This window comes from Amaranthus tricolor, chromosome 3 (assembly GCF_026212465.1).
Source record: "Amaranthus tricolor cultivar Red isolate AtriRed21 chromosome 3, ASM2621246v1, whole genome shotgun sequence".
NCBI classification, from domain to species: domain Eukaryota; kingdom Viridiplantae; phylum Streptophyta; class Magnoliopsida; order Caryophyllales; family Amaranthaceae; genus Amaranthus; species Amaranthus tricolor.
In genome coordinates this window covers 31,381,593-31,398,968 of record NC_080049.1, presented here as the reverse complement: position 1 = coordinate 31,398,968, position 17,376 = coordinate 31,381,593, and the positions used below count along the sequence as shown (strand labels likewise).

The following is a 17,376-nucleotide window of genomic DNA, read 5'->3' as shown; positions in this document are numbered from 1 at the left end:
TAAAATTATGATTGATTAGACTGATATAATATGATTTTTCTAAAATTTAGTAAATGTTGAGTTTATATATGTATTAATAATTTTAAGTTATACCTCCTATATTTTTTGTTAATTTTTATTGTATAAGTCAATACCCCATGACTATGTGATAAATAGTTAAAAAGATAATTTTAAAATTTTAATAAATAAATTCGTGATATTTATTAAGTCAATATTTTATGGCTATGAAATAAAAAAGTTGCTTATGACACGTAATAGTTAAAAGGATAAATTTAAAATTTTAATAAATAAAATTACGTGATATTTTTTTCGCTATTTTATAGCAATAAGCATTAAAAATAAATAAAATTATGACTCGTTGGGTCAAATATGACTAATCCAAAACCAACCAACTAAATAGAAAAGTCTATATTTAGCCTAATGGCAATATTCATATCCATACCCACCCTAAAGGGCGGATACACTATAAATTTCATATAATTTTACTTATCTGTTATTCTTATAGTTTTAGGTAATGTTTTGAAAAGAATAAAGGAATATTTAGGTAATGTATTTGAAAAATACCAACTATTTTTCATATCTTAATATTTATATTTTATATGTATTACATGCGTTTTTATAAATTAAACACATGTATTTGACAATAAATCTTTTAATATCATTAATCAATACCTCAGTCTCCGATTTACACTTTACTATTGATAGCTACATATACACTTAAAAAGTGTTGATAATAATTTGATAATTCCTTTGTTCCTAAGATTTTTGTTGCATTCTACTTTTCACGCTATCAATCAATGATGCATTGATTCAATCGTTAATATTTTTTAATAAAATATATAATAAAAAAATCATAACGTTAATATTAATAAATTTTATATTGAGACGAATTGAACAAAATCTTGCTTGACTATATTTTAACTTTTTGATTCAGAATAAAATATAAATTAAGACTAGCTAATAAATAATGTCAAAGAAAAGCAATAGTTGCAAAATGTTTATAACATTATTTCTTTCAGTTTGCAATTGAAAATGACATATTATAATGAAAAATATCACTTACATTAACAATTTTTAAAAAAATTATTTTAAAATAATCTAGAAAAATCTAGGATTTTAATTAAACATTAAAATATCTAAACTAAAGAATTAAAAAATAAAAATATTTAAGATAATATGATAGAAGATCCTAGAAAAAGTAATTAAAAAATAAAAATATCTAAGATATTTTAGTAAACTTGTAACCAAACTCATCAGTATAAATACACATTGATATAATCAATTTTCGGCAATGAAGAAGAATATTCATTCCACATATTCACTCATCTTGCTCTCCAAATAAATCAATTCACTATTTTACCATCTTAATTTTCCAACATTTGGTATCGGAGCTAATTAAAATCAAGACCTCCAAAAAACTTTAACACATTAACCAATATACTCCACAATAAAATAAACCTCTAACCACCAAATAAAAAAATGACCTCAACCATTAATTACCCCAAGTTAATTGGGTTTCCACATTTAAGGGAGAAATATATGAACAATGGGCTACACAAATGAGGTCAACATTTATCTTCTAAGATTTATGGGAATTAGTACAAGAAGGTTAGGGCAACCACCCAAAGATGACACTAAAGATTCCTCTTGAGATGAAAATAAAATAAAACAATATAAACAAATAGGATAAGGGATAACTATGCCCTATCCCTATTATATCGTGGAGTCGACGAGGCAATACTTACAATGATCATGCCCGCAAAAACAGCTACGGAGGCTTAGACGATCCTGGAGACAAAATACAGAGGTTCCGAAAAGGTAATTCTTTTTAAACTCCAATCGCTACAGAAAGAATTTGATAATTTACTAATGGCAAAAAATGAAACAATAAATTCTTTTTTTGACCGAGTCACTAATATAGTTTATCAAATAAGATCAAATGATGGTAAAATATAAGATGAAAATGTGATTCGAAAAATATGAAAGAGTCTATCACAAATGCCACGACAATAGAAGAGGTTAACAAGAAAAATTTATCTCAATTAAGTATACCAGAACTAATGAGATCACTACTTGCACAAGAATAAGTTTTTCAAGCTAAATTAAAATTTTCTAATGGTGAAAATAAAAATGTTCATTTTAAAAATTATGAAAAAGAACAAATATTAATTAATCGTAACATGGGAGAGGAAATTTTAAAAATCAAGGGAGTCGATTAAATAATCAAACTGACCTTTATTGTAAATTATGTAAGAAAACTGACTACAATACTAATGATTGTCCATATAAATGTAAGAGGTGTAAAAACACACTCACCTCGAAAAAGATCATTGGTATCGACGTAAAGAAGAAGCAAACTTATCCGAAAACAATAATTTCGGAGAACAAATATTTTACACTGGATTGAATGCACAAAAATGGCATATGGTATATTGATAGTGGTTGTTCAAATCACATGACTGGCAATAAAAATTATTTTGTTACTCTTGACGAAAATGTTAAAACACACGTCACACTTGGCGACGGTAAAAAAGAAGATGTCGCCGGAAAAGGGAGTCGTTAAAACAAAAAATAGTTCATCAAAATTAATTGATGAAGTTTTCTCTGTTCTCGGACTTGCACAAAATTTATTAAGTGTAGGTCAATTAATTAAAAAAGGATATATGGTTAAATTTGAGAATAACTATAAGAAATATCAAATCTATGATAAAAATAAGGGTCAGATAATAAGAACTGTCGAAATGGCTCCCAATAAAATATTCCCATTAAAAATGTCATTTGAAGAAAAATTGGCTTTAAGCTCAATCAATGATGAATCCACCTTATGGCATTTGAGATTTGGGCTTCTAAATTTTAACAGTCTAAACTTATTAAAACAAAAAGAAATGGTGTAAGAAGCATTGAATTGAAAGAGAACTTACAGCAAGGCGTACACCTCAATAAATGGTATCGCAGAAAGGAAAACCGCACTATAGCAGATGGCCTGCAGCATGATGCAGGGTAAACATCTACTCAAAAGTTATTGGGCCGAAGTTGTTCACACGGCAGTATATATCCTTAATAGAACTCCCACAAAAGCAGTTAAGGAATTAATGCCGTATGAAGCTTGGCACAAGAGAAAGCCAAGAGTAGAGCACCTCAAAGTGTTCAGATGCGTAGCTTATGCCCACATCCCGAAGGAGAATCGGGAAAAGCTCGATGAGAAGGGAGAAAAATGCATATTCATTGGATACAGTCACGAAACAAAAGGATATCGCCTCTACAAGCCTAAATCTAAAGAATTAATCATCTCTAGAGACGTAATTTTCGACGAAGCAGCCGAATGGACGTGGAAAGAAAAAGAAATTGAAGCTCGCGAAGGAGATACTCTCCCAAGAGATCCAAGTGAAGAAGACGGAGCAGACCAACCAACAAACCCATCATCTTTGAGTCCAAGCACACCTGAAAGTACAAGATCATCCCCAAGCTCAATAAGCCAATCATGTTCAACTCCTCAACATTAAGAATCCCGAAGATCAACACGAGATCGAAAAACGCCATCATGGCTACAAGATTACCATTATGATCAAGCAATGATGACTCTCTTCTCTAGTGAGCCACAAATATTTCAAGAAGCAGCACAAGAAGAAACATAGATTGAGGCCGTGAACGAAGAATCAAAATGATCGAGAAGAACCACACATGGGAACTTGTAGACAAACCACAAGACAAGAAAGTCATCGGACTCAAGTGGGTCTACAAGGTGAAACATAACGATGATGGCTCCCTCAAAAAGTACAAAGCAAGGCTCGTAGCAAAGGGATATGCGGAACAACCAGGAATCGACTTCAACAAAACATATGCACCAGTTGTCCGCATGGAGACCATCAGAACAATCCTGGCATTAGCATCACAACATCAACTACCAGTCTTTCAGCTTGATGTCAAATAAGCATTTCTAAATGGAGAACTCGAAGAAGAAGTGTACGTCGAGCAACCGCAGGGATACGTCATCAAAGTCCAAGAAGACAGAGTATACCGCCTTCGAAAAGCTCTGTACGGACTCAAACAAGCACCCCCAACGTGGAACAACAACATCGAAAATTATCTTCTCCGGCATGGTTTCATCAAGAGTCCAAGTGAACCTTCACTATACATCAAGACACAAGGTAACAACTTTCTCATTTTATGCCTGTACGTGGATGATCTAATCTATACAAGCACACATCCAACGATGATCGAAAAATTTAAAAAGGCTATGATGAAGGAGTACGAGATGACAGACCTTGGTACAATGAAATACTTCCTTGGCATACAAATCAAACAAAACCCAAGAAGAAAATTTCTATCACAAGAGAAATATGCAGAAGACCTTCTCAAGAAATTCAACATGGGTGAATGTGAACCGCTGGCTACACCAATGGCAATTAATGAAAAGTTATTATAGTACGATGGCAAACCAAAAGTCGACGGATTAATGTATTGAAGCTTGGTCGACTCTCTCATTTATCTCACTCATACAAGACCAGATATAGTCAATGCTGTCAGCATCGTATCCAGGTTCATAAATGAACCGAGCAAGGATCATCTAACAGCAGCAAGGAGGATTCTCAGATACATTAAGGGAACTGAAATCTATGGGATCATGTACGAAACTGAAAAAGATTTTAAGCTCACAGGATACACCGATAGCGACTGGGCTGAAAGCGTGGATGATAGAAAAAGTACAAGCGGGTACGTATTTCAGCTTGGAAACAAAGTGGTCTCATGGTCATAAAAAAAGCAAGCGACAGTAGCTTTAACATCAACAGAAGCAGAGTTCATTGCAGCAACAAGTGCAATATGTGAAGCAGTCTGGCTCAAAAGGATATTAATATCTACAACATAAGCAAGAGACACCAACTACAATGTTCTGCGACAACATGTCAACAATAGCAATGACGAAGAATCCAGTGTTTCATAGCAGATCAAAACACATCGAGATACGATATAACTACATTCGTGAGTTAGTAGACAAGAAAGAGATCGAACTACAATTCTGCAAGACAGGGGAGCAACTCACAGACATTTTCACAAAACTCATATCAACTGATAGATTTATTTATCGAGTTCAGAAGACAACTTAGAGTTCAAGATTTTTCAGATTTGGGGGATTATTAAAATAATCTAGAAAAATCTAGGATTTTAATTAAACATAAAAATACCTAAACTAAAGAATTAAAAAATAAAAATATCTAGGATAATATAATAAAAAATCCTAGAAAAAGTAATTAAAAAATAAAAATATGTAAGATATTTTAGTAAACTTGTAACCAAACTCATCACTATAAATACCCATTGATATAATCAATTTTCGGCAAAGAAGAATATCCATTCACTCCTCTAATCAATTCACTATTTTACCATCTAAATTTTGCTATAAAAATTAAAGAAATAGCGAGTACTGGAAATGGGAAAGTAGAGAGTAGAAGAAAAGCAAAGTTTTGGTCTTTCTAAAACGTCATCAATTAATACATGCTTTATGATTAGTTATGAAGGTAGGTAGGATTTATTCCATTTTCTCCAACACGGAGGATGCTAGAACTTGAGTGTATTTAAAGACTTAGATCTACTACTAGTCTTTTATAGTTTTTTTTGTTTACATTTTCTTAATCTATTGAATTACTTTATAAATTTTAATCGTTTTGTTTGATTACTTTGTAACAATATATGAACTATTTATTGCTTGGTTGGATGTGTAATAATAAATATAATTGAGATATACATTCAATCAAGAAAATGGATAATATATTTAATTTCTCAAGCAAATGATTTACAGAAGGATCATATATACGTACGGGAAATCTAATACAAATATATATATATATATATATATATATATATATATATATATATATATATATATATATATATATATCATACCCAATGTATCTCACCCATAGAAAAGTATGGTCAGGGTCTGGGGAGGGAAAAAAAACGGTAATTCATACCCATAAAGAATAGCACGGCCAAAGAGTCCCTCAACTCAAAAGATCAAGAGATATTCCTGCAATGAAAACAATTGGATGAAGCTGAGACTAGCTCTGCAAGCCTGTTTCTTATTACACAAGATTAAGCCTTGAACATAAAATAAAATAAATATAAAAAGGTACTAATAAAAATATTAATAAAAACGAATAAAAGCCAAAGAATAAAAACACCAACAGGTAAGCGAAAAAGAATCACAAGTCTAAGACATGAATAAGACACCTCCAACTACCTATATCCCTAGTCAGGTCCTTAGAGAGGTGTAACTCGTGCAAGTTAATTTTTATCTGTTCCTCCCAATTTCTTTTACGTCTTCCTCGACCCCTCCTACCCTCTACTATGATGCTTTCTATCCTCCTCACGGAAGCATTAAAAGTCTTCCTCTGCACATTTTCAAACCATCTTAATCTATTTTCACGCATCTTTGCAGAAATAGGAGCAATCCCTAGTTTCTTTCTAAACTCCTAGTTCCTAATTCTATCCCTCAAAGTGTGGCAACACATCCACCTCAGTATGCGCATTTCTTTAACTTTCATCTTATGTTCAAAAGTTTTCTTTACGAGCCAACATTCTGTCCCATACAATAAAGCAGGCCTAATTACCACTCGGTAATATATATATATATATATATATATATATATATATATATATATATATATATATATATATATATATATATATATATATATATATATATATATATATATATATATATATATATATATATATATATATATATATATATATATATGATTATCAAATTTAAAAGTATTGCAAAGTGACCGAAAAAGTGTAGCAAATTTACAAAAATATATAGACTAAATTAACTTGTTGTTGTTGATTACATCGTAAGGCTAGGTGAGAATAGAATGACATTTTTTGAAAAAGAGATACTTAATCTTTAACACAATTTTTTAACTGTGACAGTCTCATGGAGAGATCATCTCTATGGAGCTGATCATGTACATTTATATTAAAGTGATTAGTGAATATTAAATAAATAAACTTATTATATAGGCTTGTCTTATTGTGAAACGGTCTCATACAAGATAAATTGAATCTTTAACCGAGACAAACTCAATCTTCAAATTAACTTGTTTTTGTGAAATGGACTATGGACCGCAATGTTTATCCCAAGTGAATGCTCTACCACAATTAACACCCCAACGAAAACAAAACAATAAGAAAACAACCAAACAATTGCGATGTAGAAATTACAAAGAGTGCATACCATTGAATGACGCTCCAAGGACCACTACATTCATAAACCATCTAATTTTCTATCTTTCACAAATGTATAGCCGTTTCGATGGATCACATTGTATTTTTATAGATCTTCATTTAAAACGGTTTTACTATGATAGTTTTAATTGAAATGAACAATTTTTTTTGAATATGAACTTCTCGTATAGACTTATTTCATCATGACACGACTTTTTACAAAATTTGTTATATATTCAACAAGTTTTGTATGGGACCGTTTCACTACAAGACGGATTTATACAAGCAGCTAAAAGTTAAACTTACATAGCAGTTAACTAAATAAAAATAGTTTTTTTTTTATTAACTTTTAAGAAATTAAAAATTAAATTAGCCCATATTAAGCCGTCTCACGATGAGACGTTCTTAATAAAAAATTTGTTTATATTTTAACATACCTAATTACAAGAATAATAAATACATTATACTCCACCATATACTCCACCAAAAGGCAAATATTCTGAAAATCAAGTTGGAGCAGCACTATTTGCTCATGCAAAGATTATGGGTTGGATTCTAATCTACATTCCTCCTCTTCATTCAGCCTATCATATAATTCGAATGAAATATTAGATATTTTATAATATATTTCAGGTCCTAATTCCTACCATATAATTCAAATAAAAAATTGGATATTTTGTAACATATTTCAGGTTATTAACTATAATAATTAATTATTCAAAGATAGAGTAGTCACTAAGTAGGACTAGATGTAATTATATCTTATTCTTAATCATTAAATCATGCTTAGAAGCTAACGAAACTTGAAAAAGAGATTGGTAGTGGTGCTATGGTGACATTTTTCCAAGTTGTAGGTAATCTTTTGTAATTTATAATAAATTAATTGAATACTTCTCCTATATTTTTCTCTCATATATAATTTTTTTTACACAATTATTTTATTTCATCGGAAAAAAAAATATGTAGGAATACAAATTAAAACATAAAATAATACATTGGTATAGTTTTTGTGGAATTGATTTTGAGTTAACCAGTCAAGCTCGAGACTTGCCACGTATATTTTCCGCCTAACACAATTACAATATCATTTTGTGATGAAGAAAATAAATAAAAAATATACCCAATTATATTTATAGAAATAATTATATTGTAGTACTATAAAATAATTTGTGTACTCCCTACAAAACAATTATTGTAGTACTTGAACAATTATGAATGAAACTTTACGTTACATTAATAATGTTTTATTATCATTGCATGTGATGAGAGTTTCCTATCTCAAATATGTATGCTCCGTACTTAATTTGTAGTATCATTTAATTCAAATTTCCACAATATGAATAACACATTGTTAAAAGAAGAGATAGTCTTATCTCAAAAAAAAAGGAGATAGTATTTTGTAGTTATATATATATATATATATATATAAGATCGCACCTCAAATTCGAAGTCACGCATAGTGACAAATTTTAATATTAATATAAGATTGATCGAGCATTCATCTCTCCATTAAAATTGATAATTTTAAAATAAATAATCTAAATTATGCCCGAGAGAATCTCAAACCTAGATTCTCTGTTGTTCACACCATCTATATATAAACAATCAAAAATGTTTATTTTTTAAACTCCCTAATAAAATAATAATTTCAGTACAAGATGAACTAACATTTTTATTTTTTGGATTATTGAGTAAGTTTAGGAGAGAAGAGGGCCAAAAAGGAGACAACAAAAATTAACATACTACGATCAAGACAAGAATGGAGTTTAAAAAGACATTAATATAAAATTATCAATCAAAAAATAATGATTTGCCAACGGAATGTAATTCAGCACACGATTGAAGATATATAGTCATTTGAATTACGAAATTATGGAAATAAATACCATAAACAAAAGTCACTTAGCTTCTATGATTTTTCTTGATTCCTACTCAAAGAATGTCATCCAATTGCAATCAGAACAACAAACGATCTAATAAGAAATTCAGGATTACGGTTTGTCTATAAGGGAAAATAATCATCTAATGCTACTTTTTCATCTACACGATACAATGTCTAAAATAAAGTATTTTTAATAAAAATTGATTGGACTGACCTTTATTATAATAAGTTTTGCTCGAAATAATCTCAAATACGGAGTAATTATTTATTTTAAAAAAGTGTATTTTAAAGGGTTTAAATGGATAAAATAGCCAATTTAAAGTCAAATAGTAAAAACTAATTATTTATTTAGCATAGTACTATGAGTAGAGAGCCAGAGATAAGAAAAATCAAAATACCAACAATACAAAATAAAATCAAGGTATGAATTTTTAACTATCTAGTATCAATTTAAAAATATTTTAAAATAATTAATAATTGAAATAAATGCAATTATCAATGTTCACTTTTTTAATAAGCATGGAAAAATTGGCAAATATAATTTCAATCATTGACCATCTTTTCAAAATATTTTCTACTTTCACTAATCTCAGAACAATCTCACTTATAACCCCACTCTTCTTAAACTAATTTAAAACATTTTTAACCATCTACATTGGTAAAAAAAAAAAAAAAAATTAGCACCCATACTATTTTGTGTAAAAAATATTTAAGTGAGATATAAAATGACATATTGTCATATTGCCTACTCATATTTATTTTGACCATTTTATGAAACAATATTCCTTTAAGTGGTGGTTATTGATGTTCGTCAAAGGTTTATATAGTATAAAATCATAGTCATTTGTTTTTCTTATTAATTCCATGCTTTGAAAATACTTCAACCTGAAAAAAAAATTGAAAATACTAAATATTATTAAAAAATTTATTTTAAATATATGAATAATCTACAAAGTTAACATCAAGATTACATAAACCTTTCAACAAAATAAAGTGTTTTAAAAGTCAAAAGCATCAACGCCTTGAAAGTTAGAATTCAGGCCTTAAAATCACCATATTACTTACTCCTAATATTTTTTTAAAAAACAAAGTCAATATCGTTGTGAGAAGGACGTCGAACTACTTGAAAAAAACAAGTAAAAGTCCTTTCAAGAAGAAAACCTTACTTGTCATCACATTACAATGCATAATAATAACAAAAATAGAACCTAAAAAGGATGGGATTGTAATATAAACGTTAAGGCATCCAAACACCAATCATCAGGGCAGTTCATTGAATCTATGGCTATAATCTCCGAAATCAACTAGTTGTCCGGTTCCGTTCATATGAACACACGAAATCACCAGGAAACTGTAGTCACCTTTGTTGAGAGGAAACATGTCTGGGTTGCGGCTGCAACACGATACATATTCAAATACCCCTTTCTTAAGCTCCACTTACTTCACCCATTTCTTGCTCAACTGCGGTGGCAGGCACGACTGGGTAATATTGGAAGTGAAGTTCTCCAACATCGTCCCCAGTTAGTTTCTTCCATCCATCAGGCCCGACATGATAAACTGCAAAAAGGGTGACAAATTGATGTTGGAAGGAAATTAAGTATATTTATTTAGCACTGGTGTTCAGTATGGTTTCCAGATGTACACGTTAGATGTAAAGAGTACTTACCGCTAACAACTCCGCCACTAGCTCCATCACGGTATGTGGCATGGTAAATAGCTCTTCTGGCTAGCTCAGCAGCTTCTTCAACAGTCATATCATATCGGTACCTGGTAAAGAGGTAAAAGATTCAAACTTATATATTATTAGGTAATATGACATGAGTTGGCACTTGGCTCACTGAAACCCTGGATGTTAAAAATTAATATCAACAGAAATGTATGAAGTGTATGAAACAGCTCTTGTATTACAAGACAGCAAACTGAAGAAGATCCAAACGAAGAATTGCATTGGTACATCACAAATACAAATAAATCCAGAAGCATGACCAAACTAAAGATCAAATTTTTCCTTGGCAAAACAAGAGCCTCTGAAAAGATACTGAAATTAAAAGAGAAAATAGTCTAATATAACATCTTGAAGCTTGCATTAAATGTGGGAAGGCCCCTTCCAAATACAAAAAGTCCGTATATGAACATTAACTCAAAGAAATGTTGAGAAGATAAGGCAAGCGGGACAATAAATCTGATAAATGTAAATATGATATGAAACTAAACAAGGAGCTCAAAAAAGCTGGTTCAGAAGCAATAGGTCATTTGATAAAAAGATACTGAAGAAAAAGAATGTGAGACAGAAGCTAAAATCATGTACAACCTAAGGAGAAATATTATAGGTAATATTATAGCATTTCCAATGAGGGTTCCAAATCCAAGTGATCTTTTTTTAAAGAAAATAAACCTATTATAGAATCTACCATTGGAGTTGCCAAATCTGAGAACTTTACAAAAATTTGAAAGCAGTCTTATATGAGATTCATCCTAGACTCCAATGGTAATAGGATCCTCTCCATTACCTATGCTAAGATTTGGACACTTATTTTTCTCCATTGAACATTTTTGACCATTAGATTAGTTAATGGAATCTCCATTACTTTAAGGTAATAGAAAGGATCCTAACTTTCACCAAAAGGGAAGTTTACAATATGTCAATTAAGCTAGAAGACCGGCTAATAATAAATGAGGATTGATTTTGTAAGATTATAACATTAAAAATTTATGAGTCTATTTGGATGACATTTTACGTAGGAAAGGAAGGGAAGGGGAGGGAAATGAAGGAGAGGGAGGGGAAGGACGGGAAGGAGGCGTATCCCTTCTAAAATTTTCAAATGTTGGAAGTATATGTTCACTACAAATCTTTCCAATTAAAAAAGAAAAGCCTTGTCCACACAGAAGTCAACCAAGATCAAAGTAACCTAACAAAGACAATATTAATGAGGCAAAAGAAAAATAGATGTTAGCAAAAAGAAAGACAATACTAACCCATTGTCGAGTACACCATAGGCATATGGTGAACCAGATCCAACAGAAAACCGCATTCCTTTGAGCCTTCCTCCTTCGCTGTCAACATAATACAGACCAGGCCCCTATAAACCATAAAGAAGCACGAAACTTGTAAAAATAAATTGACGCAAATTACAGAAAAGAAATCAATAGGAAAGTAAACATTTGTTTACCGTTTCATCCCACCCAGCAATCATTGTGCCAACAGAAAGACCCATGCCTCGGTAATTATACAAAATGTTGGCCAGCAATTTCGAAGCACCTGTTACAGATATTCTTCGCTTGTTTGCAAGTTCATGCAATCGGCACTAAGAAATCACATAAAAACTGTCATTATTCACAGGTATCCTGACAAAGAACTGCAGTTAAGCAGCCATCATGATATATGGATGAAAAAAAGCATACAATTCTTCCTTGCACTATGCAGTAATCTTCAATAGTCATAGGTTGAGAGTTTCAGGCGATTTTACAGGAAGAATATTTATTTAAAGTAATATAAAAGCATTTGCATAAATCACACAAAACAGTGTCCAAACACCATAAGTTTTCCGAACAGAATGCTCATACTCATGTCCAATAATTGAATATTTACATTACCTTGATTCCCAAATTACGGTGCCAAAACTGGCAATCAGCAGCACCACCAGCCATGGTGCCAAGCATGTAAGGATTGATTTCAATGATTTTCTTCACGGATTGAGATGCTGCAAAAGTTTCAAACACAGTGAGCTGAAAAGGAGGTCATGCATCACAATTTCTTCTTCCTTCAATTCAAGAGAGAAAATGCAAGACGGAGATATACTTCTACATATTGAGAATCACAAAAACCATCTTCCTTTTGTAAAAAAGACTGATAGAAAGAGTGTGGGGCTGCAGTTGCTACTAGCTAGACAGAAGAAGGTACTAAAGAAAGCTCACACCAGAATATGGGGCTAAAGGTGGAGATGATCTTATAAGATTGCCACCGCTTTAGCATAAACAACTTCTCCAAAATTACTGCTTACCTCAAGTAAAAAAAAACGGACAACAAAACATCAGAATCCGACGAAAGATTCTATAATATTTTGTGTTTTTCAATCTAGTATCACAAATTTACAATTATTCAACTAAGGAAACCAAGAAAGTATCGGAAAATTCTTCCCCCAAAATTGGTCACATTGACTTAGAAAGAGCTAAAGAAGGCCATACTTACACATAAAGCACATGATCTGCATATCTCAAGTCTTAAGAGACATTACAAGGTTAAATAAAATTATAACTGGAAAGCAGAAATTCAATCATAGAAAAGAGATAAAGTCCTCAATTTCTAGCTAAGTTTACACTGTTTGTCTAGTTGTAATTGTATCAGAGTTAATGTTGGCCGTCAAGAGCCTTCAGAATGGTGACAATCTAGTGACTTATTGACATAGCATTTTTTCTTCTATCTTTTTTAATTGAGGCAACAGGAATTGTCAAAAACTTTCATAAGCACCAATATCTTCATGATTAGGGATTCATAAGTAGGGGTGTAAATAAGCAGATATTGGAACATTTTCGAGATCTCTCTCATACAATACAATGGAATATTTTTCACCTATCCTTCACCATTGATTACCACAAAGACTAAAACCCACTATGACAAACCCCAAAACAAAAACATGGTCAACAAATTCCAATATCACTAAGATCAAGTAAAACATACATATGTATCCTCCCATGCTGGCTCGGGAATCTGCAGCAACCATGACACCGTGTTTGAAAATAAAAGCAAGAGTTGTAGTTCCCTTGGCATGCTTCACCATATCTTTTGCCTCTTTTTGAAATCCATCAAACTAGGACAAGAAAAAAAAAAGCAACTATGTAAACAACAACAAAGCCTTAATCCCAAACCTACTTACCACAAACCAAAAGTTTCCCATTGAATCCTGTTAAGAAAACTTCAACCCCAAAACTCTATATTAACATGTCCGAAACTTGGTTCCCCAAACTCCAAAATAGTACTCTAATCGAGAGTTTTAAATATAATATAAAAAAAAGATCCATTGTCTGAAGCCCTCATTTAGAAAAGTCTAAATTAATGTTTCACATTTCCGCTTTTGTTTACCCTATCCTATTTCCTTTCTGATAATATCAATCCCAACAATAGGGGTAAACTAAGTAAACCAAAAGATTGTTGCTAACACAAATCATACTTTGTCCGGCTTGTTTTTACATACTAATCTACAACAAACAAAATTAATTCCAATGAATAAAGCCAACTAGGTAAGTAAACAAAATTTGTAATCACGCGCACTAATCCAAATAAATACTTACTTCAGCAGCATTCGCTAACTTAGCAGGGAGCTCAAAGGAAGGGGTCATTTGCACGCCATCAAAGACAACATCACTATTCCGGAAAAATGGAGCAGCCGATTCAAGACCACTTGTGTCAAGCTTCATAATGTTGTCCTACAAATGCAACCGAAATATCAACAATTTGAACGCAGAAAATAAAAATTGATGATTGAATACATTCGGCATAAGCATGCTTATTGAATCTAAATCATGCTACTTCGACGATGAAAATCAAAAACTTGAAAAAATAATTCAAAACTTGGTCTCCATTCAATTATTAAATATATAGAAGTAATCTAAACTTGAAGATCAATTGAAAACCTAAAAATTAACGCAATAAAAGAAGTAAAATAACCTTACGAAAATCAACTTGGAGAATTGAAATCAGTAGATTTCAGACACGCAATTCAGGATCAATCGGAGATTAAAATTGAACAATCAAAGAAAGGATGAATTAATAACTCGCAGTAGGAGGAAAGAGTACTTGTAATTGTAAGCAAGGTTTCTTGCGCTAGAGTCTACCATTATCCAGATTGGGCTTTCATGGGCTTACTTTTTCATCGAGTATTTATAGTCTCTGGGTTTATACACATTCCTTCTCGACATGCTTTATATTTGGATTAAATAATCTAAGAATAGAAACGTTTAGCTTATAAGTTTCTTATTTTGAGATTGTCTCACCGTGAGACATCTCATGCAAGATGGGCTGGTGTGTTTAATAGTTCGCAAAAACTTGAGAGACCGTCTCATATTGAAATGGTACAATTGGGCCGGCCCAAAATTTTAAAAATAAAAAACAAAGAAAGATCAATTAAAAAATACAAATTTAATCTTGACTTTAAAGATATCAATTCTAACATCAAATTGATTAATTTCAATTTTTTTTAAAAAAAAAACCTAAATATATCAATTAAAATAAAATTTTCAAAAAAAAAGTAAAATAAAAATAAAATAAAAAATTCAAATTTTCAACTTTGACATTAAAGTGATCAACTTCTACTTACATGGTTATAACCTTAAATAATCAATTATTTTAAAGTGTTCAATTTTGACATTAAAGTGATCAATCCAAACCTTAAAGTGATTAATTATATATGAAATGATAAATTATAATTGTTAATAGAAATAAATTTTGACCTTAAAATATCAACACAAATTCTCATGTGAGATGGTCTCACGGTGAAGTCATTTTAATTTGCTTGACCCAATGTACATTTATTATTAAAGTGATGACTTTTTATAGTCTTAAAATTACACTTATAACCTTAAAGTGATCACTTACAATTGCAAAGTAATCACGTAGGGAGATAAGCTTATTAGTATGGACTCGTCTCATAGTCAGACGGTCTCATATAAGACGGGCTGGAGATCGTTGCTCCCAGGACCTTCTGTTAATCTTTATGGTTATTTTTGAGATATTATCTCTAAGTGACAAAGAAGTCAATAACTCAAATGACGAACTCATATTCTTGTAATCAATCAAATCTTGTATGACCTATTTTATCTTTAAACAAATCTATATAAAGAGTCCAAATTAAAATAAGTATTTTAAATTTTAAAGTAAATATTTTAATTAATTTAGTTAGACTATATAAATCAAAACTAAATTGTCTCGTTATGAGACTATTTCAAATGAAAATTTGCATCCATAACTTATATTAGTCGAACTATTCAATCCATATATAACCCATCAGTAAGTCTTATATGAGACCGTCTCACTGTGAGACGGACTCATACAAGCAACCCAATTAATGCTTTTTTTAAAAAAAATTGATTAAGTAAATTAAAAACAATTTTTTTTGTTTTTATTAAAGTTAATATTGGATAAACTCATATTAAATCATCTCACTGTCTCATACGAAAGAGGCAGATAAATTGGGGACACAAGTGCACACACTTCATAAGCCAAGGAGATATATACCATCCCAAAACCATATGGCAATGGGAAGAAGGTCTCTAATAGCTTATAAAGCGTGCACACCATTTTCAATTTATCGATGTGGGATAACTCATCCCAACAACCCCCCTCACATGCGAACCCCCGTTAAGTTCGCATGTGGGAGTAATCAATTAGGGTAGGAAGACCATTCTTTTCGAACCTACCATTTTTAAAATTTTTTTTTTTGATCGAACCATCGGCTCTGATACCATGTTAAATTAGGCTGGACTTATTGTGAATGCCAGCATATTAACGGGGGGACACAAGTGCACACACTTCATAAGCCAAGGAGATATATACCATCCCAAAACCATATGGCAATGGGAAGAAGGTCTCTAATAGCTTATAAAGCGTGCACACCATTTTCAATTTATCGATGTGGGATAACTCATCCCAACATAAATTATAATCCATATCTGATGATGAAACTTTCTCAATCAACAATATGTTTTGAATAAAAGAGCTCAAGAAGACTATTAAGATTGAATTCCTGCTCTTTGTTGGCCCAGATCATTGTGGATATAACTTTTTATACACTCTTATATTGAGCTTTCCAAGGTTAAATAAACCTTTCTTGCTAAAAACATCGATCCATTCTACATCAAGTAATGGTGATGATTGTAAAATATTTTGGGTAAATTTTCATCAATTATGTCATTTTTATGAAAATTAAACTAGATCCTCATGTATGTGTTTTTTCTTATTTTAAATATTATTTAATACCATTTGAAAATGAATGAGAATGAATTTTATGAGAATAAAATATTTAAATTTGAAAAACCATGATTATAAACATTTAGATTTTATATATTACATGTAGAAATAATTATGGATTAGGTTAGCCTCAAGTATAGTTAGATTTAAACTCACAAAAGTTTATTTAGAGGATAGACCTAAATTCAAGAGGTCTGAAAATTTAAATGCATTTATAGATTTATCATTCAAGTTAGGGTTACAAGTTGAGCACGGATCTAAAATAGATCCAAATAAACCGAATATAAGTTATAATTTAGCTAAT

General features: G+C 31.0%; 1 protein-coding gene across 2 annotated transcripts; it reads right to left on the bottom strand.

Annotated features, from left to right (window-relative positions):
• Positions 1 to 10,025: 10,025 nt before the first annotated feature.
• On the bottom strand, positions 10,026 to 14,987 carry LOC130809218 (proteasome subunit beta type-5). Of its 2 annotated transcripts, none has more exons than XM_057674900.1 (8): positions 14,775 to 14,987; positions 14,399 to 14,533; positions 13,788 to 13,917; positions 12,704 to 12,810; positions 12,280 to 12,414; positions 12,086 to 12,189; positions 10,776 to 10,876; positions 10,026 to 10,666 (listed from the first exon to the last, which is right to left on the bottom strand). In XM_057674900.1, exons 2-8 carry the CDS (start codon positions 14,522 to 14,524, stop codon positions 10,536 to 10,538), a joined length of 834 nt encoding a protein of 277 aa, XP_057530883.1. In that variant the 5' UTR covers positions 14,525 to 14,533; positions 14,775 to 14,987; the 3' UTR covers positions 10,026 to 10,535. The 2 variants fall into 2 exon arrangements, with proteins under 2 accessions (XP_057530883.1, XP_057530884.1); XM_057674901.1 differs by having other exon boundaries at positions 14,780 to 14,962.
• Positions 14,988 to 17,376: the final 2,389 nt, after the last annotated feature.